General features: G+C 42.3%; 1 protein-coding gene across 3 annotated transcripts in view; it reads left to right on the forward strand.

Annotated features, from left to right (window-relative positions):
* Positions 1 to 26,781, forward strand: part of FAM205C (family with sequence similarity 205 member C) — a 67,305-nt gene extending 40,524 nt beyond the window's left edge. The window contains exons 1-5 of one of the 3 annotated variants that reach the window (XM_043486921.1): positions 21,315 to 21,545; positions 22,031 to 22,076; positions 22,607 to 22,667; positions 23,565 to 24,079; positions 26,242 to 26,781. In XM_043486921.1, coding sequence (XP_043342856.1) covers positions 21,399 to 21,545; positions 22,031 to 22,076; positions 22,607 to 22,667; positions 23,565 to 24,079; positions 26,242 to 26,702 — 1,230 coding nt within the window. In that variant the 5' untranslated portion in view covers positions 21,315 to 21,398 and the 3' untranslated portion in view covers positions 26,703 to 26,781. Of the gene's footprint in view, positions 1 to 21,314; positions 21,546 to 22,030; positions 22,077 to 22,606; positions 22,668 to 23,564; positions 24,080 to 26,241 lie in introns of those variants that run through there. The other 2 variants (XM_043486922.1, XM_043486923.1) reach the window with 2 other exon arrangements.
* The last annotated feature ends 1,000 nt before the right edge of the window (positions 26,782 to 27,781 follow it).

The following is a 27,781-nucleotide window of genomic DNA, read 5'->3' on the forward strand; positions in this document are numbered from 1 at the left end:
TGGATACATCTAAATTGGGATGCAGTTTCCCAATTTATTCTTCACTCTTCATATACTGAAATGAGTGTATGAACAATTTGTAGATTTTTAAGGTTAGAATTAGAGTTATGAAATTGAAAAATATGTCAAAAATATCATCTGGCAAGTTTCTCTCCATGTCCCTGACCCTGTCTGAAAAGTTTGTTTCTTCTGCTTAAACTGTCAGTTCTCTGATGGCAAGATTCCATAAACTAAGACCCATAGTCACATAGCTCCTGGAAATCTTCATGAATATGAGGAGTAAATGTCCCCAAACTTGATGGAAATGTTTTGGAGGCTCTTCTTCCTTCTTCTAGGCCCCTTTCTGAGACACTCCCTTGAGTGTCTGGGTGCAGGCTGTGGTGTGAGCACTAGTTGGAAAACCTTTAAGCTTCCTTATTCTGGACCCTAGGCTCACTGGATTCCTGGTACCTCCTTTAACAGTGCAGCCTACATGCTCTGTCATTCTGGCAGAAAATCCTACAAGGGTAAGGAGAAAATTCATTTCAGTAGAAAACTCCCATAGAGTGTCTCTGATCTCAGGTTCCTTCAGTTTTGCCAAAGGAGAAGTCAGCCAGGTCGTCCTCTGCCGTGAAGAGACCTAGGCAGGAGTCCACGGCAGAGCTTCCGTGCGCTGAGAAGCCTGTACACGTGTATGGCTCATCCCAGGTGCTGAGAACTTAAACTTCAGGCTTGGATGACGCCCCTAGGCACGTTAGGGAGACGACCAACAGTTTTTCTACTTTACATGGAAATGCTAATTTCATTGCAAAAGAGAAGTACCAAAATAGTATTATGATTTTAACAGTGAACTGTAGGAGTGTGGAATTTGTAATGTTATAGACAAATTAAGCATGAAATGCAAATACCACATCAGAGTGTGCTGGATATCCAGATCTCAGCTGACATTCTCTGAAAGGGTTACAGTGGCTAATTAGTGCATCTGACTACAAGGGCTACTGTGTGAGGCGATTGGAGAAGGTAAAAATAGAGGATGTAGAGAGAGGAGGAGGCAGTCTTAGGTTTGTGACGTCTCCTCAGCTCATCTGGGGTTGTTCATAGATTTGAATATTTACAGGAATGAATATGCTGAAATATATATATATATATATATATTTGAGAGTTAATAACGGTTACTTGGGAGGATAATACAGACTGCTGCTTATGATTTTGTGACAACTTGAAGACTGTCTTGGTACGTTTGGGCTTCTGTAACAATACTGTAGACTGGGTGGCTTTTAAATAACAGAATTTATTTCTTATGGTCCTAGAGACTGAAGTCCAAGATCAAGGTGCCAGTCAGTAGCTTCAGTGTCCAGTGAGGACCTGCTTCCTGGTTCATAGATGGCCATCTTTTTGTTGTAATCTGAGATGGTGGAAAACAGAGGGGAAGTGAGCTCTATCGTGACCCTTTTAAGGGTATTTATAGAGTAATCCCGTTCATGAGGGTTCCACCCTCATGACCTCATCTAATCTAAATTACCTCTCATAGGCCCCACTTCTGAATACCATCACTTTGAGGTTAGGGTTTCAGTATGTGAATTTGTAGGAGGACATAAACATCTAGTCCATACAAAGACATTTGATAACCTGCAATTCTGATTGCTTCAATCCTCTGTTCAGTGTCCTCAAATGGACTTGTAGCACAAGTCACCCGTTATTTATTGGTTGGCTCATATTTTTTTCATTCTTTCTACAAATATTTGTTGAATAGCTGATCTCATCTTACCTTTGAGCCCTGCCCTTTTGTTTGCCAGGCATCCCAGGTGGCGTTAGTGGTAAAGAATCTGCTTGCCAGTGCAGGAGACTTAAGAGATGCAGGTTCGATCCCTAGGTCGGAAAGATTCCCTGGAGAAGGAAATGGCCTTTGTTTGAATCTCTGACTTGTTTTGAACAGCGTTAGAAAAGTCTTTATACATATAGATCTGTTGTTTAGTCACTGAGTTGTGTCCTGCTCTTTTGCAATCCCATGGACAGTGGCTGGCCAGGCTCCTCTGTTCATGGGATTTCCCAGGTAAGAACACTGGAGTGGGTTGCCATTTCCTTCTCCAGGGGATCTTCCTGACCCAGGGACTGAACCTGCAGCTCCTACATTGGCAGATGGATTCTTTATCACTGAGCCACCAGGGAAGCCCATACATATAGATGAGTGGTTGGTTGTAAAATATGACAGTTTATTTTTATATACTATCTTGCAGTCTCAGGATTTTCTTCCGTCCATGGAATTTTCCGGGCAAGAGTGCAGGAGTGGGTTGCCATTTCCTTCTCCAGGGGAACCTTCCTGACTTGGGGATCAAACCCATGTCTCCTGCATTGCAGGCAGACACTTTACCATCTGAGCCACCTGGGAAGCCCAAACAGAGCCATTAGAGGAGACATTTTACAGTAATTTTTGTGAGAGTTCATAGTTTGGTAGCTTCCAGTGTATAAAAAATTTTGTAGTGGGCCCATTAGAGAGTGCATGATATTGTGTATTTATTTTTAAAAAAATAGTTACTGTAAGATGAAAATGGCACTTTATCTGTGTAATCTTCCTCCCCAAGCCTTATAATCTCAGTCTAATTTAAAAAACAATAGACAAATTCCAATAGAGGGGCATCTTACAGTATACCTGACCAGTTGTCCTCAGCCTCAAAAACAAGGGAAGTCCTGTCACAGCTGAGAGGAGCCTCAGCAGACATGCATGACAACTAAATGTACTGTGGTGTCCTGGGTGGGATCCAGAAAAAGAAAAGGAACTTTAGATTAAAAACAATGGAAATCTGAATACAATGTGGACTTTAATAGTAATAATGTATTAATATAAGTTCATTAATGATAACAAATGTGCCATACTAATATAATAATAATAATAAAGAAAACTGAGGGGAGAGAGGAAAGGGAAGTAAATGGGAACTTTCAGCACTGTCTCCATTTTTCAATAAATCTAAAGCTTCTAGAAAATAGTATATTAATTAAAAAATAAACTACATTTAAAAAATGAAATTAAAGTCAAACACTTTTGAAATGTTTGGAAGCCCTAAACACTTTAGTGAAACCCAGGATTTTGCTGAGCACAGCGTGAAAGAAAACTCATGGTCTAATCAATATAAAATGATTCTTAATGTAATTCATTTTCTAGCACAGGCAGTTCTTTGCATGGTTGTCTGGGATCATAAAAAGAACTCTATAGGCTGAAATTGTGATCTTAAAAATCAATGGGAAAAATTACAGTTGTTTAGTAACTTAAAAATTTTTTTTTGTCAAAACATTAAAAAGTCCATTGTGGTCAGTGGTAATGAATAAGGAAATGAAAAAAGCAGTAAAGCTAATATTTAGTACACTCTAATTAGAAATAGTGAGATGTAAAGTTTTGTTTTTTTTTTTTGTAAAGAAAGCTTACCAAGATACTACTGCTAAGAATTCTCCCTTCCTTTGTCTCTAAATTCTTAACTAATGTCTTAAGGCATACAGTGTGGTCTTTCCTACTTATGAGATATTTTGGAGGGTGTGTTTTATATCTTTTTCAATAAGTCTTTCAACACTGAAGAGTTATGTAGGTGTGAATACTTCATTGATTTCATTAAATGAAAAATCCCCCATGATTTTTGTTCACTACTATTCAAAAGCTTCTGAGTATTAAAATCAAACTACTCACTGATGCTTTCAAGTTTCAAAATTATGGAGTAATTTGTATAAGGAAAAAAAGGTTTCATTTTGCAATATTATAGTCCATATACATGGAAAGTTTGTGTTCTTCTTTGAAACACTATTTTTTAAAGAAGGTTGCATATTGTAGCAGTCGAAATAATGCTCTCACACACCATCTGAATTGTTTTGCTAAGATTCATTAGAACAGTTTCTACCAAAAGAAAAAAAATTCATCAAGAATGGTTTGAATAGTGCTTGCCTTCTTATAATGTAACTTAGGGTATGGAGTGAGCATCTTTTCTATGCCTTTCTAAATTCTCATATTCCTTTCCAAGTCTAGATCAGGCTCCAACATTTTATCCTTTTTTTTTTCAATGTTATAAAATATCTCTGAGGGTTACTTTAATGTGAACTATTTTCCAGCATCACTTGCTCTGGGACTTGATCATCCTTTCCTCTTTTATGCTTTGCTCATTCCTCTCACTGCATTTCTAGGGTCTCTCGAATGGTGGCAGTGTCATCCATGGTCAGTTATCTCTTTCATAGCTTTGTGTATGTTTGATTCAGTTTTCATCTTCAGCATTATCACCGTTTGATCCTTTACTGTACCTCAACCTTTGTTGGCTAATTCCTTCTTTTGAGTATCTTCTTTCGTAAAGTGCTACATATCCAGAGATATGGAGACAATAAAGCAATATTCTTTGTTGTCTGTGTGTGAACTGAATAACCCATGCGCTGAGATCAGTCACTGACGTAGTTTGAAAGAAGTGATGCATTTGCCACTCACTATGGTGCTCATCTGTTATTTATGTAGTGATTTGTGGACTAAAAACTTAGAAGTGAGGTTTGTGTTCCATGCAGTTACTCACAGTGAATATACTATGGGTAATTGAAATTTGTGTGCATATTGGTATTATTTAACTAAACTGTGATAACTGAAATTTGTGTATATTGAAATTGTGCCAAGTGAGGACTGTCTCTGTAACTGTATGTCTAAAGGATTAGTCCTAATCCTTTTACTGTCTTATAATTTGATTCAGTTTAGTTCAGTCGCTCAGTCATGTCTGACTCTTTGCAACCCCATGGACTGCAGCACGCCAGGCTTCCCTGTCCTTCACCAACTCCCAGAGCTTGCTCAAACTCATGTTCATTGAGTTGGTACTGCCATCCAGACATCTCCTCCTCTGTCGTTCCCTTCTCCTCCTGCCTTCAATCTTTCCCAGCATCAGGGTATTTTCCAATGAGTCAGTTCTTCGCATCAAGTGGCCAAAGTATTGGAGTTTCAGCTTTAACATCAGTCCTTCCAATGAACACCCAGGACTGATCTCCTTTAGGATTGACTGGTTTGATCTTGCAGTTCAAGGGATTCTCAAGAGTCTTCTCCAACACCACAGTTCAAAAGCATTAATTCTTCAGCGCTCAGCTTTCTTTATGGTCCAACTGTCACATCTATACATAACTACTATAAAAACTATAGCTTTGACTATATGGACCTTTGTTGGCTAAGTAATGTCTCTGATTTTTAATATGCTGTCTAGGTTGGCCATAGCTTTTCTTCCAAGGAGCAAGCGTCTTTTAATTTCATGGCTGCAGTCACCATCTGCAGTGATTTTGGAGCCCCCAAAATAAATTCTGTCACTGTTTCCATTGTTTCCCCATCTATTTGCCATGAAGTGATGGGACCAGATGCCACGATCTTAGTTTTCTGAATGTTGAGTTTTAAGCCAAATTTTTCACTCTCCTCTTTCACTTTCATCAGGAGGCTCTTTAGTTCTTCTTCACTTTCTGCCGTAAGGGTGGTGTCATCTGCATATCTGAGGTTATTGATATTTCTCCCGGCAATCTTGATTCCAGCTTGTGCTTCATCCAGCCTGGCATTTTGCAGGATGTACTCTGCATAGAAGTTAAATAATAAGCAGGGTTACAATATACAGCCTTGATGTACTCCTTTCCCAATTTGGAAAAATTGTTGTTTCATGTCCGGTTCTGACTACTGCTTCTTGACCTGCATGCAGATTTCTCAGGAGGCAAGTAAGGTGGTCTGGTATTCCCATCTCTTGAAGAATTTTCCTCAGTTTGTTGTGATCCACACAGTCAAAGATAATTTGATTAGCTATTATAAAATACTATGACTTACTGAGAAGATACATACTCATTTTAAAGGCAAATTGAAAAATGAGAGGGTTCATTTGGTCTCAATACCTACATTCATTTTTCACACTTAAGAGTTCAGAGCAGAGTCCTGTAGGACAGTGAAAGTCATCATCAGACACATTTATTTTAAGAGCTAGCACTCCATGACACTCTGGTGGACAAAGAAGATGAAATGTCAGAAAAAGGAAGCCTTCAGATCATAAGAGCTTAAATTGTGTATGATCTGAGATATCTCCCTGCGCCTACCATACCACCCCTGGTTGTCATAGAGGCTGGACCATGTTCAAAAGAGGGGCTTGGGCTAAGTAACCTTTTATAATTTGAGAGAATCCCTATAATCTTAGCTAGGGAGAAACTAGGGGAAAAAAAGATCTATTATTTCAGCATGTAGGTGTAGTGTCTTTAAAAATTTTTTTTCCCCAGAAAACTCTATGAGTTCCATGTTGGTAGATTAAGTGACCATTTCCTTCTCCCTGAAGCAGGAACCCTTAGCTGAGGTTGTCATTGACAGGTTGGACCCACACCCACTCACCCATGTTATAAATGCTTTCATTCATGCACATACAAAATCATACAACTAGCCAAGAAAATCTTATCACAAGGCAAGACATCCCTACTGACTGCAAAACCAAGTCTATCTGTAAATACTCTTTCTTAGGGAATATTTTGGGGTAAGAGGTTTATGTCACCCATGCAGGGAGGTCACCCATAGAGACTTTTTTTCTGGTGCTGTCTTAATTGCAGAATAAACAGTTGTCAAATCTACTAATTGCTGGCTTCTTGGAGACAGTGTTCAAAAGCTCTCTCAAATGATGGTGTACTCAAAGTAGAGACTAAAATATTCAGAGAGTGGGTGGTTTGACCAACCTCACAGAAAAGTTTAAATGGTGCCTGAGGACATCAAATATTTAGAATAAGAAAAGCAATAATATACAATTAAGAAGCTAAACTGGAGTTCAGATTTTATTTCAGACTTTGTTGTTTGCTTTATTTGATAAGGGACTTTGCTTTTTTTAAATAAGAGACTCTAGTTGGTCATTAAGTCACATACAGGACTCCATTTTCTGGAACCTTAGATAACATTAGGGATATGATAAATATTAAGAGCTCAGAAAATGATATAGATGAGGAAAGCTAGAGTTCAGTAAATGATTATACTTTCTAAAATGCTTATGGATAAAGCAGAGCAATGGGCTTGCATGACATCATGCTAATAACTGAAAGTGATCGTCCTGGGTGGAGCATTTGCCAGTGCTAGGGGTTAGGTTCCAAGGGCTGCTAAGGTGTGTAACTTATTGAGGCAGCAAGGAACAGGATGATTAGAGAGAATTATAAAGAAAGAAAAACAGAGAGTGAAGCTGAGAAGCCAGAAGCAGTTGAGATACACCTGGTGGCAGGATCAAGGCAGAAAACAAGAGAGAAACAAGAGAAAAAGCCAGATACAGGTTTTCCTGTGAATAGAGGCTTTCATTTCACTTAAGTAAATACCTGGGACTGGGAACTGGGCTGTATGGCAAATTTGTTAAATCTATAAGAAATCACTAACATGTTTTCCAAAGTGACTGTAGCATTTTGCATTTCCAACAGCAGTGTGTGAGAAAGAGCACTTGTTCTGCATCCTGATTGGCACTTGATCGCATCAGTCTTTTGTCATTTTGCTTTGGTTTTTAGGCATTCTATTAGGTTTATGTTAGTATCTCGTTGTGGTTCTAATTTGCATTTTTCTCATGACTAATAACATTAAGCATGTTTTTACGTGCTGGTTTGTCAGCTGTGTATCTCCTTGATTAGCTGCCCGAGGCTTCTGTCCGTTACAAAAATTACAGATTATTTCCTGCTCCCCTGTAACCTTGCCAGCATTTTGTGTTGTCAGTGTTCTGGATTTTGGCCATTTTAATTGGTATGTAGTGGTATCTCATTGGTTTAATTTGTATTTCCCTGATGACATATGATGTGGGGCATCTTTTCATATGCTTATTTGCCATCTGTATATCTTCTTTTGCCCATTTTAAAGTTGGGTTGTCTGTTTTGTTACTGTGGAATTTTGAGAGTTCTTCATGTATTTTGGATAAAGTCCTTTGTCAAATATCTGATTTGCAAATATTTTCTTCCAATTTGTGGCTTGTCTTTTCATTCTCTTAACAATATCTTTAAAAGAGCAGAAGTTTAGAATTTTGATGAAGTACAATTTATCAATGTGTTCTTTTATGAATTTTGCTTGGATAGTATGTTTTAAGACTCTATTCCTCACTCAAAGTCTCTTGTGTTTTCTTCTAAGAGTTTTAGTATTTTGCTTTACCTTTGGGTCTGTGATCAATCTTGAGTTAATTTGAAGTGTGAGGTATAGTCAAGATTCAGTTGGTCTTTACTGGGGGTGTGTGCAAATGGATGTCCAATTATCCTGGCACCACTTGTTTAAAAGACCGTCATTTCTCCATTGAGTTGGCTTTTCACTTTGATCAAGAATCATTTGGCTATATATGTTTTGGGTTTATTTCTAGACTCTCTATTTTAGGAATTGATGATTATTTTTTCCTGGAAGGGCCAAATGTTAAATAGTTTAGGCTTTGCAGGTCAAATGGTTTCTGTTGCAGCACTCAGCTCAGTTATGGCAGCATGAAAGCAACTATAGACGATATGTAAACAAATGACTATGACTGTGAACATGACTATATTCCATAAAACGTAATTTACAAAAACAGACCGTCAGATTTGGCCCACAGGCCGCAGTTTGCCAATCCCTGCGCTCTTCTGTTCCGTTGACTTTTGTGTCTCTCTCTTCTCCAGGACCACGCTGTTGGTTACTGTAGTAAGTCTTTAAATCACATAACATGAGTCCTCCCTTTGCTCTTCTTTTCTTTAATTGTTTGGGATATTCTACTTTGCCTTTCCATATGGATGTGTAAGAAATCCTTCTGGGAATATACATATCAATTTGGGAGAAAATTGAGACATTCACTAAATTAATTTTTCCCATATTTGAACTTAATATGACTTTTTTCTTTATTTGGGTCTTCCTTGATTTCTTTCATCAGCAACTTTTTCCATCAGCATTTTGTAATTTCCAAATATTTGGGGATTTTCCAGAAATCTTTCTAGTCATTAAATAATGACTTGCAGTTTAAGGCTTTTATGATCAGACTACATACTCTGTGTAATTTGTTTTTTAAAAATTGTTATTACTTTTTTGCTGTGCTGAGTCTTCATTGCGGCATGGGCTTTTCTTTGGTTGCAGAGAGTGGCGTGGGGGGCACTTTCTAGGTGAGGTGCGTGGGCTTCTCACTGCAGTGCCTTCTCCTGTCTCAGAGCCTGGGGTCTAGGGCGCGCAGGCTGCCGTAGTTGTGGCTCCCCGGCTCTAGAGCACAGACTCGGTAGTTTTGGCGCATGGGCTTAGTTTCCCCACAGCATGTGGGATCCCCTGGTGTTGGTCGCTCAGTCACGTCTGACTCTTTGTGACCCCATGGACTGTAGCCTGCCAGGTTCCTCTGTCCATGGAATTTTCCAGGCAAGAATACTGGAGTGGGTTGCCATTTCTTTCTCCAGGGGATCTTCCCGACCCGGGGATTGTACCAGGGTCTCCTGCATTGCAGGCAGATTCTTTACTGTCTGAGCCGCCAGGGAAGCCCCCAGGACCCCCTGGACTACGGGTCAAGCCCGTGTCTCCTGTGTTGGCAGGTGAATCCTTTACTGCTGAGCCACCAGAGAAGTCCACAGCTTCAGTTTTTTAAAAAGTTGCTAATGTTTTTTTTTTATGGCCCAGAGTATGGCCTATCTTGATGAATATTCCATGTGCACTTGAATGTGTATTCTGCTCCACAGAATGGTGTGTGTGCTTTATAAATGTCATCTGGTCAAGTTGGTTGATAGTATTGTTCAGGTCTTCTCTATCTTTGCTAATTTTCTATCTACCTATTATAGAGAGAGGAGTGTTTAAATGTCCAGGTATATTTGTGGATTTGTCTGTGCTTCTTTTCTGTCAGCTTTTCTTCATATACTCTGGAACTCTGGGTTCTTAGGAGCATATGCATTTTATTTATTTATTTATTTTATTTTTTATTTTTTGATAGTGGAGTGCAGTTTGTTACACCGGCGGGCCCAAGGCAGAGTCTCCTCTTAGCCAAGGACCCTGACCAGCATTTGTGAAAATCTTTTATACCCCATGTGTCCAAACCCACTATCCCAATTCCCTTGAGACATAAACAAAGGAAGGGTAAATACAACTACAATAACCCCATCATTCACGTGTTATGTGTTCAAACAGTCAATAATCAATAAGCCCGCAGTTACATTCCAAATAGTTAATAACTGATAAGTCGGTGTTTACATTCTGATAGATAGTGTCCGGAGGCAGGGGTGATTAGTGTCTGTTTTCTCTTCAAGATTGCCCTGCCCAGAGGGGGCTCTTATCCTTCCATTGTCATTCCCACAGGCGCTAAGCACAGAGTTCAGAGTCCACTGGAGAGGTGGCCACGCACGATCAGCACAGACAGGCCTGAGATGGAGTCCAGGCCCTATGAATTCCTTCTTCATTCCCCCCTCTTGATGCTCTTAGTTTCCATAACGAGCATCATTTATTGAGATATATTGTACCTTAGCCCTCCTGCCACCCACATGAGAGAATGCTGTCAACCTCTGGGTTACAAAATTCACAAGGCATTGTAGGAAGCAGGACCCACAAAGCAGTATGATCAAGATTACTATAACAACAGTTCATTAGAGAGCATATGCATTTTAAATTGTTGTCTTCTTGGGTATTTGCCCCAATCTTCACTGTATAATTTTCCTCTTTACTGCTGGTAATTTTCCTTATTCTGAAGTCTGCTTATTCTGACACTGTAAAAGCCAATCCAGTTGTTTTTTTCTGATTAGAGTTTGTACTATCTATCAAGTAGATTTCTTGAAACTATCATGTCGTATATAGTTTGGTCTTTTAAAAATTAAATGTGAGAATTTCTATGTTTTAATTGGTATGTATAGACCATTGATATTTACCATGATAATTAAAATGGTTGGATTTAGTTGTGCATTATATCATTTTCCTGTTTTCTCTGTTGTCCCTCTTTTCCTCTTCAGTTCCGTTCAGTTCAGTCGCTCAGTCGTGTCCGACTCTTTGCGGCCCCATGAATCGCAGCACGCCAGGCCTCCCTGTCCATCACCAACTCCCGGAGTTTACTCAAACTCATGTCCGTTGAGTCGGTGATGCCATCCAGCCATCTCATCCTCTGTCGTCCCCTTCTCCTCCTGCCCCCAATCCCTCCCAGCATCAGGGTCTTTTCCAATGAGTCAACTCTTCGCATGAGGTGGCCAAAGTACTGGAGTTTCAGCTTCAGCATCAGTCCTTCCAATGAACACCCAGGACTGCTCTCCTTTAGGATGGACTGGTTGGATCTCTTCGCAGTCCAAGGGACTCTCAAGAGTCTTCTCCAACACCACAGTTCAAAAGCATCAGTTTTTCGGCCCTCAGCTTTCTTCACAGTCCAACTCTCACATCCATACGTGACCACTGGAAAAACCATAGCCTTGACTAGACAGACCTTTGTTGGCAAAGTAATGTCTCTGCTTTTTAATATGCTGTCTCGGTTGGTCATAACTTTCCTTCCAAAGAGTAAGCGTCTTTTAATTTCATGGCTGCAATCACCATATGCAGTGATTGGAATTTTTGCATACTGATGTTTTATTTTAACTTATTTATTGGCTTTTGACCATGTAGCTTTGCATCATTTTTTAGTGGTTGCCCCAGTGATTATAATTTACACACTTAGCTTTTACAGTCTATTTAGATTTAATATTTTATCACTTAAAGTAAAACACAGGAGCCTTACAACCACAAATTTTCCTTTACCATGTCCCTTTATCAGTATCTTATGTATTACATCTATAAATACAGTATTGTAATTGTTACTTTCAACATTCATAGGTGTTTTAAAGTACTTAAGAGTAGAAAAATAGTCTGTTTATCCTGACATTTACCCTTTCTGTTGTTCTTCCTTAGTTTTTTAAGTTCCACATTTCTTTCTGGGATCATGTCTCTTCAGCCAAAAGAGCTTCCTTTAGCATTTCTTTCAGAGCTGAAAGAAATACTAAAATTATCTTAGTTTTCTTTCTTATGAGAATGTTTCTAGTTCATCTTCATTTTTTAATACTTTTAAAATTAAGATATAGTTGATGTACAATGTAGTAAATTAGAAGTGTACAACAGTGATTTATGTTGTAAGTCTCCATTTATAGTTACTGTAAAATATTGGCTATATTCCCTGTGTTATATAATATATTCTGTAGCTTTATTTTGTACATAATAGTTTACACCTCTTAATCCTCTATTCCCATATTGCCCCTTCCCTCTTCCCTCTCCTGACTGGCAGTCACTAGTTTGTTCTCTATATGTGAGTCTGTTTCCCTTTTGTTTAATTTACTAGTTTGTTTTGTTTTTTTTAGATCCACACAGTATTTAACTTTCTCTGTCTTATTTCACTTAGCATAAATACCCTCTAAATCCATCTTAAGGTTAGTCAAGTTAGTCATCTTAAGGTTAGTTGTTGTAAATGGCAAAATTTCCTTCTCTTTTATGGCTGACTAGTATTCCATTGTATATATATACCACATCTTCTTTATGCATTCATCTGTAGATGGACATTTAGGTTGCTTCCATATCTTGGCAATTGCAAATATTGCTGCTATGAACATTAGGGTACATATTAGTTTATCTTCATTTTTGAAGGACATTTTAACTGGCTATAGCATTGTGGATTTTTAACACTTTAAAGATGTTGTTACACTGTCTTCTGGCCTGTGTGGTTTTTGATGAGAAATTCAGTCATTCGAACTGTAACAGTATTTTTCTTTCATTGTTTTCAAGATTTGTTTATCTTTGATTTTAAGAAGCTTGATTATGATGTGTCTGGACATTATTTTCTTTTAATTTGTCCTATTTAGGGCTCATTGAATGCTTTCAATTTGTAAATTTATGACTTGTTAAATTTGGGTGATTTTCAAGCCATTGTTTATGAAATTATTATGAAGTCCTTAGAATTCTAGAACTCATAAGGATATATTAGCTAAAATTATATTTCCAGATCCTTGACTAACCTTAGAAGCCTAATAATTAAGCAAATGACTAAGTTAATTAATAAACTGTCTTTGGATACCAGAATTATATCTAAGAAACAGATGCAAAAATACTACTCACTAAACATAATTTCGATTTACCCTCATTTCTTGGAATGGCAATATATTAACAAATATGAAAAAATATGCAAATTCACTGGATGATTACTTGCTACTTTAGTTTTCTTAAGATGATAGGTAGTAGATGCCCTTGGAAAAGCTAGCTAAATCATTCTTGCTTTTCTGTCTTCTAGTTTTCTCCCTATGTCTGGAGAAAGGAAAAGTCGGATACTTAAAGATGATCATTAATATAATTGGTTGACTATTCTAGGCATTTTTCCCTGTTTCTTCAGTAGCTATAACAGTGCTGTCGACATACACCAAAGCGCACAGTTAAAATTTGTTGAATTGACAGTGAAGATAAAAACCTAAGATCAAATCTAAAGTATCTTTAAATATATCTTTAAAGATATTTTAGGGGTACAACACAAAGTACCCCTTTCCCAAATTAATGTGGGTGAAAGTGAAGTGAAAGTGAAGTCTGCTCAGTCATATCTGACTCTTTGTGACCCCGTGGACTGTAGCCTACCAGTCTCCTCTGTCCATGAGAATCTCCAGGCAAAAATACTGGAGTGGGTTGCCATTTCCTTCTCCAGGGGATCTTCCTGACCCAGGTCGGGTCTCCCTGGGTCTCCTGCATTGCAGGCAGACGCTTTAACCTCTGAGCCAGGGTATGGTATTACCTTTCTAAGTTAGAGGGGAGGGGGGAAGCTTACAGAAAGACAAAATTCCAATAAAGAAATTGCTAGGACTGGGAGCATAAGGAAAGAAGACACTAAAAGAAAAAAAAAATCCAAGAAGAGGATTAAAATGGATAAAAGGAAGGACAAATGAAAAGACATTTGAAAAGACACTGAATGTGATGAATAAAAGATAGCATTTTGAGATGCTATCCTTTACCAATAAATGTTTTATTATTAGAAAAAGAACTTCCAAGGATGATGGGACCATCAGTTATCAACCATTTAAAATACTAATGATGGGTAGGATTCACATTTGGGCTTCAGACACAGATTCACCTCAAGAGCTTCTCATTCTCTTTCCCCTCTTCCTTCTCCTCCTCACCTCTGCTCCTTCCTTCCCATCCCCTCAGGACTGCATGTGCACACACCCACAAAGATCAGAAAATCTGTAGAGAAATGCACCCACACAGACATTTATACCTAGAGATACATATGGTCTGATTTAGGAGACCCATCTCCACAGTTCATGCACACGTGATGCAGAAAAATACACCCACAAAGAAATATCCACAACCTTAGTTTCCACACAAAGACAACATGAAATCTAAACCTCACTTCATTAAGATCGAATATATACGGAATAAAATGTACCCAGAGTAAAATAAATATTTCAGAAATCCCTCTGCTATTTCCACATACCGTTAACAAAGGTTCCATCAGTTTTATGCATGCTAACTCCTGCATGTGGATCACTCTCTCTTTCCAGTTTCACGAATTAAAATCCTCTCTCTGCTTCAAGCAGCAAGTTAAATGCTGTTTTCTACATCATGAAGCTTTCCCAGATCACTTCAGCCAAAAATAATCCCTCTCCTCTTTGAAGGAGACTCATCTAGCAGTTTATCTATATCAGACACATTCTGAGATATTTTGAGTATTTTTGTGTGTGCATGCATGCTCAGTCATGTCCAACTCTTTGCGACCCCATGGACTGGAGCCCACCAGGCTCCTCTGTTCATGGAATTTTCCAGGCAAGAATACTGAAGTGGGTTGCCATTTTCTTCTCTGTTATTTCCTACTTTAAAGTTATCGGGATTCACTTCTGGATAAACTTTTTTGCCCCCACCCAATGCTTTATTCTGTAAACAGTCTGCAATAGATACTACTCTGAAACTCCAATACTTTGGCCACCTGATGCGAAGAACGACTCATTTCAAAAGACCCTGATGCTGGGAAAGATTGAAGGCAGGCGGAAAAGGGGACGACAGAGGATGAGATGGTTGGATGGCATCACCGACTCAATGGATGGGAGTTTGAGTAAACTCCAAGAGTTGGTGATGGACAGGGAGGCCTGGTGTGCTGCAGTCATGGGGTAGCAAAGAGTTGGACACGACTGAGCGACTGAACTGAGTGAACTGACTCTGTACTAGTGGGAGAAACACAAGAGGAAGGCAGCTTAGGCTGAGAAGCAGTGGTGCTGCTCTCCCCTGTGAGAAGGCTGGGGATTGTGGTCATTGCAGGAACCTGATGTTCAGAACAGCCCTCCCTACCTCTGCAGTTGGTCAGCAGGGTGGAGAGTAATCAAGAGAACTGGAAAGGAGGGAGAACTAGGAGCCAAGTGTTCCTCAGCTGTAAAGTAGAAAGACTACATCTTAACAAGGTTCTCTGAGCCAATTGGTCTCTTCAGGAAACCCACTGTATATAAACTGAATTATCAACTATAATTAAATTGAAAAGAGTCTAAGGCATAAATCATCATGCTAATGTACTAGTTTTCACTGGAAAATATAATCGCAAAGGACCTGGCATACTCCTACCTGCTGGTCAGGTCATTCTCTTTGTATAGGGTTGTTTACTTTGAAAGTCACATTCTAGTCAGGAGGTACTTGGTGAGGCTGTAATCAAACCTGGAGTGTGAATGGGGCACTCAGATGCTAATGTCACTGGGCTGTGACAGCCCGATGCCTGAGGGGCATAACCGATGAGAAGTAGGTATGATCTGGATGACACTGGACACCTTTGGACCCAGACTTGCTCTTAGGCTCTTGTTTTAGGTTCCTGTTATTTATGGTGGCCCTTCTTTTCAAAAATGACTGGACATGTGAGTAGACTGCAGTTTCAAACATCATAATCATATGGTGTGTCTGTATTCTCTCAGTTTGATTGAAGGTTGCAAGGCTTAGTGGAGTTTAGAAACTAACTATCCATCACTAAGTTGCTATATGACTTCAGACAAACGGTACTTAATCCTGTCCATCTCTTTGTGACCCCATGGACTGCTGCACACCAGGCCTTCCTGTCCATCACCAACTCCTGGAGTTTACTCCAACTCACGTCCATCGAGTCGGTGATGCCATCCAGCCATCTCATCCTCTGTCATTCCCTTCTCCTCCTGCCTTCAATCTTTCACAGCATTGTGGTCTTTTCAAATGAGTCAGCTCTTTGCATCAGGTGGCCAAAGTATTGGAGTTTCAGCTTCAACATCAGTCCTTCCAATGAATATTCAGGACTGATTTCCTTTAGGATGGACTGGTTTGATATTCTTGCAGTCCAAGGGACTCTCAAGAGTCCTCGCCAACACCACAGTTCAAAAGCATCAGTTCTTCGGTGCTCAGCTTTCTTTATAGTCCAATTCTCACATCCATACATGACTACTGGAAAAACCATAGCTTTGACTAGACAGACCTTTGTTGGCAAAGTAATGTCTCTGCTTTTTATTATGCTATCTAGGTTGGTCATAGCTTTTCTTCCAAGGAGCAAGTGTCTTTTAATTTCATGGCTGCAGTCACCATCTGCAGTAACTTTACTTTACTTATAGGTGATTCAGTTTCCTCATATATAACTTGGGGTAGTAATACCTGGGTCTGGGTTGATGATAAGGACTGAATGAGGTGATGTGTAAAGGGCCTGGCACATAGTAATTTTTCTCTGTCAGAATCGATTCTCCTTTCTTCCTTGTGTTCCTGAATTCTTAACTTCTGTTTATAGACCACTGTCTAAGTTAGGTCATGGCCAGAGATGGTCAAACTCACCTATTACAGGAGGAATTTTTTAATAAGAGTTGCTTTAAATTTGATCCAGCAATCCCACTTTTGGTTGTATATCTGAAAGAAACAAAATCACTCTCTCTCAGAGATATCTGAACACCCGTGCCCATTGCAGTATTATTTTTAATAACCAAGACTTGGAACAATCTAAGCATCTGTTGGCAGATGAATGGATATAGAATATGATATCATGGAATATTTCTCAGCCATAAAAAAGAAGGAAACCCTGCCATTTGCAACAATATGGATGGCCCTTTGCAGCATTATGCTAAGTGAACTATATCTCAAGACAGAGAATGACAAATACTATATGATCCTACTTATGTATGGAATCTAAAAATAAATGACCAAACTCGTTCAGAGAATAGATTGGTGGTCAGGGAGAGGGAGTGGGGGAAAATGGATGAAGACGATCAAGAGGTACAGAATTCGTTACAAGATTAATAAGTTCTGGAGTATGTATAGTGATAAGTATAGAATAAGTTCTGATGTATGTATAGTGTGGTGACTGTAGTTAACGATATTATGTATTTGAAAGTTGCCAAAAGAGTAGATCTTAAAAGTTCTTATTACAGGAAAAAAATATCTAAGTGAGGTGATGCACGTTAACTAAACTAATTGTGGTAACCATTTCACAATGCCTGCATATAACAAATTATTATATTGTTTACCTCACCTTAAACTAATACAATGTTATGTGCCAGTTGTATATCAATAAAACTGGGGCTGGAGAAAGAACTGTTGCTCTCTGGAGTCCCGTTGCTCCCAAATACACACCCAAAGCCCGGTGTTCTGTTGCTTGAGAATTATTTTTGACACTTATTGAATACATAGGTTTCAAGACCCTGCTCGTAGAGATTCTGATTCATTAAGTCTGGGGTGAGGCCAGGAAATCTATATTTTGCCAAGCCTCCCAGTATTTCTGATGGTAAGGCCAGAATTGGGAGGCAGTGGAACAGATGGCCGTTTAAAGTTTCTGTCACAGGATCCTTGGCGCACGTTGGGTAGGCACGTGCTGCCCTCTGGTGCCTCTGTCTGCTTACTACACTTCTGCCTAGCGAAGTGACTGCTGAGGAGCGCTGCTGGTCTTGCTGATTCTTCTCTGAGGCTTCCTGTCTGACTCCCTGTCCAACACTTGGGCACTAATAAAAATGCCAGTGTCTAAAAATGTTGCTTCTGCATGGCAGCAACTGTGCCTCTCTGTCCCCATCACCTGAGACATCTGAAGATGTTCACTAGTGTTTGCTGAGAATGAGCCGCAGCAAAGCTCCTTCATAAGGCTTGTGTGGAGGGACAAAATCACACTAGTGTCCTGTGAGGAGTTTTCTTTATTGGGCTATGATATGACCCATGTTGCATGTGAATCAGCAATCCCGAACAGTTTCCTGAAGAAATTCTACTGTTATCATTGTGGCACTGTAGCGTTATTATGAGAGCAGGGTCCAGCTTTAGCAAGTTTTCTTGACACAGACAAGTCTGAATCCTTTGCAGTTGTGCAGCCCTCCACACAGGACTCTGTGTAGAGTCCACAGAGGCCTTTGATGTCCTTCATCTCCCTTGTTTGCCATTCACAGTAAACCATGTGGCAAGAAGGGCAAATGTGACGATCCATGTCCACATCATCGAAAGTGACAGTGTGTTCATTACGAAAATGTGCCCTTGTTTAGGAAGACACTGGTTCCTCTGTCCCATCCACACAAGCATCCTCTGTCAGTGGGTGCCAGATCAGTAAATAAGCCTGTACTAAAGGTCTGGGCTGCAGAAAGGTATAAGGTTGTCTTTGGCTCTGTCTCCTCAGCTCTGAGATGGAAGGGCAAGGCCTGGGTAAGTTGCAGCAGAGGAGTCTGAAGCAGATGGGTTAAATGGCCTAGTGGGGTGACGGTGGCCGTGGATTATCTCTAAGGGAAATAGTATACAGGTTGGAGCTGGTACCAAGTTTGCCAAATTTGATGATTTTGTCTGGGGCAAAGAGGCTACTGGGAGACTGAGCAGCGTTGCAGCAGCTGCTGCCGGAAGCAGCAGTGGGTTGGGTAGGAGAGGGGGTGTTGTGGGCACCTCCTCTTTGTCCCATTGGCAACCCCGGGTCCTGGGGATGTCTGAAAGTACGACACGTGACACTGGACCATAAGACTGGGGCGGGGGAGGACCCTGAGCGCCACACAGTGCCACCGCGGGTCAGGTCAGCGGGAGGCTGCGGGCGCTTGCCGCGGCGCAGAGCAGGAAGCGGGGAGGAATAATGACAATCGTAAAAATTCCAGTCACTGTTTAGGTATCTTGACTTGCTGCTAAAAAGCCAATGCAAGCTGCTTTTTGACTAATTATTAATAACCTGTCATTCGGGCTTCCTGGGTGGCTCAGATGGTGAAGAATCCAGCTGCAATGCAGGAGACCTGCATTCGATCCCTGGGGGGAAGATCCCCTGGAGGAGGGAACGGCAACCCACTCCAGTATTCTTGCCTGGAGAATTCCATGGACAGAGGAGCCTGGCGGGCTACAGTCCCTGGGGTCACAAAGAGTCGGACACGACTGAGCGACTAACACATATACACAACCTGTCATTCAGTTCTCTTTAATTGGAAATGTCTTCTCATTCCTGTATTATGGAATTTACAAGTTTAGGAAAAATGTTGAAATGGCTCAAATTCATTCCATTTTCAGGGTGAGACTCTTCTTAAATTATCTTAAATTTAAGGATCTATTTTTATTTTTATTTTATTCTGTGAAAAAGGACATTGAAGAAAAATATTCAGTCATCTGTTTCTTTGCCAAATTATTTTCAGAATATTCTTCCTTATAGATAGCAAAAAAAAAAAAAAAAGATTCCTCATGCTAATGATTGGTTTTTTTTTTAGCCTTTTGTTTTTTAAATTGTGGTAAAATATACACAACATGAACTTGACTCTTTTAACCACTTTTAAGTGTACATCAGTGACAGTAAGGACATTCACAGTGCTCTGCCGCCATCACCACTATCCATTCTCAGAACCTTTTCATCATCTCATACAGAAATTTCGTACCCATTAAATAACGCCTTACACCCTTCTTTCCCAGCTCCTAGTAATGCTGGTTCTTGATTCAACCCTTTATAAAAATTTTTGGCTGTGCTGGGTCTTCGTTGCTGTGCACAGTCTTTGTCTAGTTGTGGCGAGCAGCGGCGACTCTCTGGTTGTGGTGTGCGGGCTTCTCACTGTGCTGGCTTCTCTTGCTGTGGAGCATGGGCTCTAGAGCACTCGGTAGTTGCAGCTATTGGGCTCCAGGGCGTGGGCTCAGTAGCTGTGGTCCATGGGCTTAGTTGCCCCCTGACATATGGAATCTTCCCGGACCAGGGATTGAACTCATGTCCCTGCATTGGCAGGCAAATTCTCAACCACTGGGCCACCAGGAAAGTCCTGATTCAACTCTTAATAAGGTGGATTTTTGATTGTGAATTAGTTTTGTCTTTGAAACTAGATTTTTAAGTGACTTGAGAGCAGGCAGGTAATATAACTCAAATGTCTTTGTACCTTTGAGACTGGGCAGCTTAGGGATGAACACAGATTGTTGGCTCACCACACCGTTCAGTGGTAGATTGAATGCTGGAGGAAGGACCAAATAGCCTCTTCAGAGATTTTGAGCCTGAGAATTTGGGTGCTATGGGACCATTCTCATCAGGGCAAGAACTTCTTAGGAAATTCAGAAATCCTGGAGTCTTGGAGGCATATCACAATGTTGACAGGGATCATGAAGTTAACATTAATATGCAAATCAGTGGACATGGGGATAGGGGGTACTAAGATTGAACAGAGAAAAGCTTGACCTGCCTGAAGGTGTTCAGATTCAGATTTTCATAAACATTTCAGCCAACCACTTCAGCCATGGTGGATTCATCCCAAGAGCCCAAGTTTGTAGTCCTTAGTCTTGCCAGTAACCCACCTCCATGAGTGGATACTCCACAGGATACCACTGAGATCTGTAAAGGCCATTCTGGAAAACCAAGCTCCAGAAGTGAGCCTCTTTCATGTTCCTCCTTGGAAGGCACTGTTTACAGTTTCTTCTCGTCTGTCAAAAGCTTGATCACATAGACTGGGAGGACTCCTTTAACTCTCAGAAAGTTATTTAAAAGAACAGAAACTATGTCCTTTTCTTGCCACAATAATCACAGTCCTTTTCATGACTGCCCACCTATTGCCTGTGACATCAAACTTCACTGTCCAAGACTTAACAGGATAATGTATACACTGTCCTCTTGTGTGTTTCCTAGTTATCTTCTCAGAACAGTGATATATATAGTTCATGGAGTCTGTCTGACCAATCTACTGTCTCTCTTTTAGGGCATGCAGTGTACATAAAGACTTAGTTATCTGGGGATAGATGCCAGACTGCTATCTGAGAGCTGAGGCTGAGCCATCAGGATAGAGAGAATAGAGAGGGCATGAAGGGGTATTTACTTCCTGTGACTTGGCATCTTTAGGCTCAGGCTCTGCAACCCATGTCGTCAACCAGACACCCTCACCTTAACACTGTGTAACATGAGTTTCTCCTAGACAAATAAAGGTCTGTGATGCCATGCATGACTTAGGAAACAGGAGGGCTTTGTGATGCAGTCTGCTGGTTTGGTTCTATGCTCTGTGAGGCTTGGACGATAGGTCTAGAATTTGGAGGCGTTAGGTTCTAAGACCCATAAAGCCTAAGAAGCCTAGGAAGAGGGATGGCTAGTAAGGTTTAGATGATGTTGAGCCCTACTTTTATTTTGTGGGATGTTGGATATCCCTTTTACACTTATGGCTCCATCATTATTATTGCATTAATTATTTGGCAAGTGAAAAAGAAACACCAAGATTTAAAGTTGCAACCTAACAGGAACTGCTGCCGGGTAGGGAAACACTTTGACCATGACTGAACCAATTACGCCTCAGACAAGGTTTTATCCCTTCACTGTCTCTCATTACCCTTATCCCTGCTTTTTTTTTTTTTAATGGAGGAAGTTTCCTGACTGGATCCCAGCACACCTTCAGATTTGGGTGATCCTTTTGGCTGGTGGACTTTTAGGGCCTTGGATGGCCAAAGTCCTTTGTCTACTAGACCACCCGTCCTTTATTCCATTTCCCCCTTTCTCTTATCTTATTCTGATTTCCCACAGAACTTGTTCAGGGAATGGGGGTGGAGGTATGGCGTGTGAAGAGCTTTGAAATGAATCAGAAATAAGAAGAGAAAGGAAATGATGGGTGAAAAAGGTAGAGCAGGGAAAAGGTATAGAATTGTAGCAGAAGAAGTCTGGGAAATATTTGCAGGTTTTGTCTCAGTTTAGCCATGAAAAGAAGAGGGTGCCCCCGCTTCACACTCTCTTTTGTCTTTAAGCGTCACCAGAAAGTCAAACAAAGGACTAAAGAGAAAACACCAAGAGGTAAAGTCCCAGTCTCTGCTCTGACTTCTCTCCCCTGGGGGTGAGACTTCCATGGACCCTGGCCCTCAGTGACCCCTGGTGCCAGGCGCTGGGTGCTCTAACCATTGCTCCAGTTCCCCAAGTTGACAGATCCTCCCAGAAGACTCTCTGGGTGGGAAATGAGAACCTGGGAATGTTCCAGAATTCTCCACCTGACCCCTGGGAGTGAAGAGGAAGTAGGGGAGACGTCCTCTACTGTGTTGTTTACCAGTTTTATGACCAGTAGAGGTCATTTCATCTCTCAGTTTTGTTATCCATAAAATGGGCATCTGATGATGCGGTCTCACTCATAGTGTGGTTGTGAAGATAAATGAGAGTAGGTCTAGGAGAGCACATCATACCTGGTTTAAGCTGTACCCAGATGTGCCCTCAGAGTGCTGACTGGGGAGGGGGCTTGTCTGTAGTCTCCTGTCATTCAACGCCTTCAGCTTCCTGTAGGATGTCCCTGAATCCCCTCCTGTTCTGTGTAACACTGTCTCCTGGTTTCTCAGCTAGGAGACATTCCCGGAAAGAAGCTGACAAGCCGTGGGAGCTGCTTTCGATCATGCGAAGGTAATCTCTAGCTCTTTGCAGTCTCCCATCTCCCGGCGTGGCCTGTAGTGATTTCTGTGTTTGGCCTGGGGCAGGGTTGGGAGAAGGGGAGTGGCTGAGAGGGAGCCAGACGCATGGAGCCTGGAGCCCTGGGTGAGGGTTGCGGGAGGAGAAGGGTGGGGTCGGACGTCTCAGTGGAGAGGGGTCTTCAGCTGTGCTCCGGCCTAGGCTCACAAATGTGCTGGAAGTCAGGATTTAACTGTGTGGATTTTCTCCCAACCGTGAGACAAGTTACCCAGTCAGGAGAATGGAGAGTTAAGTGCATAAATGAGTCATCATTTTCATATTCTCTTTACAGCCACACCCTTTCAAGGGCAGACCCCTGGACCCTGCTGACATTACCTCCTCTGGTTCTGTCTTCAGGGAGGCCAGTTCCTGGGACAACCCTCAGGCAGGAGCTTGTCATGTTATCCCCTTCTTAAGAGCTCTGCAGAATGAGGAATTGGCTCCCGAGAGATGTTGTTTACATCTCCTAATCCCTAGAATGCAGTTCCCACAAGGACTTCTGTGGCTCCAAGCGAGGCTGACTCCAGGTTCTACCTGGTGATGTTGCTGGTGCTGCCCCATCAGCTAACCATTGGCTCTCCCACCTGCCTGGTTCCTTTCTCCTAGTTCAGCTTCTCAGCACAGGTCAGCAGAGAGCTCACCCACCTGCCAGTGTCTCAAGGCCCTGTGTTCCCACTAGTTGCCCGAGACCTTGTCCAGTTTAGCTAGCCCTGACCTGCTGAATGAAAAGCAATGGTAATAACAGCCTGGGGTTAGAGAGCAGGAGCTCGCAGGTCTGTCTCGGGCCCCACGCTGGCGAAGAGGCAGGCGCTGCTGCGTCAGTAACAAGCGCTGCCGCGCTTCCCTCCCCAGCCGGGGCTGGCTCCCTCAGGAGGGGAGTGTGCGGCGGCTCCTGTGTGCAGACCCTTGCTGCCAAACCTGCAACTCTGTGGCTCTGGAGATTCAGCAGCTGATATCGGGTGAGACGACTCTGACCACCCCGACTTCATCGGGGCCATCGCAGGGCTCCTCGTGCCTAGAGGTTTTGTCCATGTCCAGTCTCTCTTTTGATCAGAGTCAGGATTCCCTGCCCTTCAAACAGCTTTCACTTCCATCAGCAACCCGCACAGTGTCACGACTAACAACTCAGAAATCCGTAACCCAGTCAGCTGCCAAGTCAGCCACTAAGCCAGCCGCCAAGTCTGCCAGCGCAATCAGCATCCGCCAATACTGGGCTGGTCACCAGCAGCTGAGGCAGGAGTGTCGAGGGCCAGAGTTGCCCTTGGATGCAGGAGCTCTGTCTTCTTCGAGCCTTGAGGAGCCTAGGATTCCTGTGAACCAGCATGTCAAGAAGAAGAGCAACTCTGAAGGTATTCTGAAGAAACAAGGTCAGTAGCCCTTGAAAATCTGATTCCCTTTCTTTCCCTGAACACCAGGCTCACAAACCTAAAATACCCTATTACCTTGATTCCCTTCGTCTAATGTTCCCGTCTCCCCCAGTTGCTGATATATCTTTAAGTATTTGTATATAAATGCATGCATTTCTATCTATACCTGAGGGTTCCCAAGATTTTGGAAGATTCCTGTGGCAGCTTATGTCATACCGCCCCCAAATTTTCCAAACCTGGGTGGAAACACTACCATTTCTTTCATCATGAATGCTACCTCTAAGGCCTCTGTTGAAAAGATGGGTTTTTATCTCCCCTGACCTGAGGTTCATGAGAACCTGAGGTTCTACCCAAACTTTCTGTTTTTGAAGGATCCACTGTGGACCCTGTGCAAATATCACGGCAAACAAATCCCAAACCCTATGATCCTGGCTCTACCCTCTTCCACATTTCAGTTTGTAAGTCGTCTCTGTCCACTGCTTGGGGGATGCACTGAAGCCTCAGTGTGCTGGCTGCAGCAGAACACAGCTGTCTTTCCATGGTTCCTCTTTTCTGCACATTGAGTCCCTGGTCTACTCCTAAACGTCTTGCCCCCAAAGGCGATCCCGATCTCTTTTTTTCCCCCAATGATTTATTAATCTCCAGACTGTCTAAAATTTCCTCTACCCACATTCTTCCCACTCTCCTGAATTTGGGCTTCTTCATTTTCTATCAGCAAGCCTCTATCAATATCCCATTTTTGACTCTGGTCAAGTGTGAAGCCTTTCATTGGCACCTCCACTTCAGTGGCAGCTCCAGCTTCCACGGGGCTTGCTAGCTGTTGCCCAGAGATCTCTGTAGATGTAGCAGACCCTGCAGCCTAAGTCCTGAGATGTGTTGAAGCCTGTCTCCTGAGACCCAGGGGCCTACCTGTTTGGAGAAGTCCATTTAAAAATCCTCAGGAGGCAAGGTAGTATTTTTATGGAGCATGCCCCGAGCTGCTGGAGGTCCACCTTTAGAAGTGGTTTATTTGGCAATTTAATTTACCATTGCTGGGGTCTGCCCCAGAAGATCCAGCAGTCCCTCCAGTTGCTACTCTCCCCTGATGACCAGCAGCCTCTGTCCCAGGGCAGCACACTGACCAGTATGAGTGTCCCCTAGCCTGCAGACCTGGAGACCTGAGGGGACAGTGACCTCTTCTGATCTGTCGTGGCCAGCAGGGCCAGCCCATAGTTGCTTGTCCAGGCCACGGTGATGTTGCAGAACCACCTTGACTAAAGATGTGAGAAAATCTGCTAGGGGATTGTCCCTACCCACATCTGCTGGAACATCTGCAGCAGTTGGAACTTAAATCACTGGGTCCACAGAATTCCAGGGGCCCTGGAAGCAGCTCAGTTCCCTGCACCCCAGAAAAGAAGCCTCTAGACCCAGAGGCAGTGGTCCGTCCCTACACGGATCAGGAAGTGATCCCCTGAACGCTGTCAGGCCTGAAGCAGCAGCAGTAAGCCTCACCAGAGGCTGTTACCAGTCACCTTGTTGAGATAACTCCCTGCACCAGCAGGGAGAATGGGGACACAGGGAAACTCAACGCTTCAGAGAACCACAGAGAAGGCGTGCAGTCCCAATCTCTCTGCCAGGGTTCTAGCAGGGACACTTTTAAGTTGAACCCCCAAGAGCCCCTGACTTCTCAAATGTATCTCCAGGATCTTTCTCAGGTAAGATTGTAGTTTGGCCAGGATGGTTGCCTTGAGTGAGTAGGGACTAGCAAGGTTCTGTCTGGATCTGTAGAGCCACCATCTCCAAACTCTCAGCTTAGTGCTCCCTGTCCGTACCTTCACCAGCATCTCCCTTACCTTGAGTTCCTAGAGCATCCTCCAAGATTCCTTGGGACCAAAGGACTAGATGAGAATGGTCTGTAAGGCTGTTAGAGCAAGGTGAATGACCTCACCCAAACATGGACTCCTGCGAATGCCGTGTCTGGAAGTGTTCAGGGCTTAAAGGGCCAGACCTTACAGTACCAACTTTGCTGTTCCACAGTTTGCATTTAAAGGACCCACATATTTTTCAGATCCAAAATTTGCAGGGCCAAAATTTACAGGGCCACCCTTTCTAGGCTCAAGAGCTGCAGGGTCTGTCTTTACATACTTGTGAGTGTGATACTCACAAGAGCCCTATCCTTCCAGAAGCTGTAGAAGCCGACCTGAGAAATAAGCTGAAGCATTTTACAGACTGGATTAACCCTAACACGAAAGATCAAGGGCATAAGGAATGCATTCTCCGCTGTAAGAATGAGAAAGTGGCCAAAACCAAGACAAAAAAGGCTGAGAAGAGTCCACCTCCCACCAGACGCCCCATGAAGGGAGCTAAGTTGGAGAAGGAGGAGGGCTTCTTTGACGCGCTCCAGTGCCTGGACAGTGAGTTCCAGCGACAGTCCGTGCAGTCCGTGCAGTCCGGCCAGTCCTGTTTCCTGCCCCTCTCCAGTGGCAGCTCCAAGCGCAGTCCTCTGCTGACTCATGCCACTCAGCCAGAAAATCCATCCCAAGTCTCAATGTGCACCTCAGCAGAAGGCACTCGTCTACCCCAGGAGAGTACCCAGTCCAGGAAGAAGGAGCTCAGAGGTTCCCAGACTTCTGCATCCTCCTGAAAAGGCTGTCATCATCATTTCCATTAATATTCTGGTGAGGCAGGACCCTCTCCAAATAAACTCTATACCTCTAAGCAAAGAACCACCTGTTTGCGCCTCCTTGTTTTCAGTGTGGTATGTGATGGAGAGAGTAGAGGCATTAGATTGTACACCCCATATGGTATAGGAGCTTAAACCCATTTCACAGGTAGGTAAGCATTCCACCTGACTCTTTCATCTCCACTTTGGACTGTGGATAGAGGGACCTGAGCACAGAAAGAAGACCCTTATCTGAGGTAGGCTGAAGGTAAAGATCATGCTTGACTTCTGTCCTGGCTTCCCTGCTGTCTTTGGGCCCCAGAGGAGCAAATTGTGCATGATAGTACAAGAAAGTGATAGCTAGGAATCCAGTGCATTTTTGGCACAGTTCATCGATAACTACTATATATTCCCACAATCTGGAGGGAAGACTTTTAGAGGAGTGTTGCAGTGCTTCTTCTTTAGGTGCTTTGTGTTTATCAAAAGCGTATAGCTAATATGTCAGAAGCTAAGATGTCAGAAGCAAATGATAGAATCTCCCCTCCCTGTACCTTGTTGGTATTGATTGGATTTTATGAGGTGACCTGTCTGGGAGCTTGCTGTAGCTCTGTTGCCTCTTTGACCCTCACTGCCTTTCAGTTTCATGAAATAAATGCCTCCTAGAATGAAAATAAGTTGATGATAATGTCGCCGAAGAGTCACAATAAAAATGACTTTGAGAATCATCTTGCATTCAACAATTAAAATATTTGAGTACTTACTGCGTGCCAGAAACTATGTCAGACACAGCAGTCACCTAAAACATAGGCCTCGCCTCCATGGAGATCATTATCTTATGTGGTAGACAGTCTCACATGCCCAAATTGTCTAATCAGAACTGCATATCCTTGGATATCCAGTATTTATTTCAGAAATGAACTGATTCCTTGTACCACCCCCACCACCCAATCACACATACCAGACCTGCTCCCACATCAGCTAACGGCACCTTTCTCTTGCCAGTTGTTCAGGCCAAAATATTGGTGTCATCCTTGACTTTTGCTTCTAAAAAGTCTGCTTCG

The sequence above is a fragment of the Cervus canadensis genome, chromosome 14 (assembly GCF_019320065.1).
Source record: "Cervus canadensis isolate Bull #8, Minnesota chromosome 14, ASM1932006v1, whole genome shotgun sequence".
Classification (NCBI taxonomy): domain Eukaryota; kingdom Metazoa; phylum Chordata; class Mammalia; order Artiodactyla; family Cervidae; genus Cervus; species Cervus canadensis.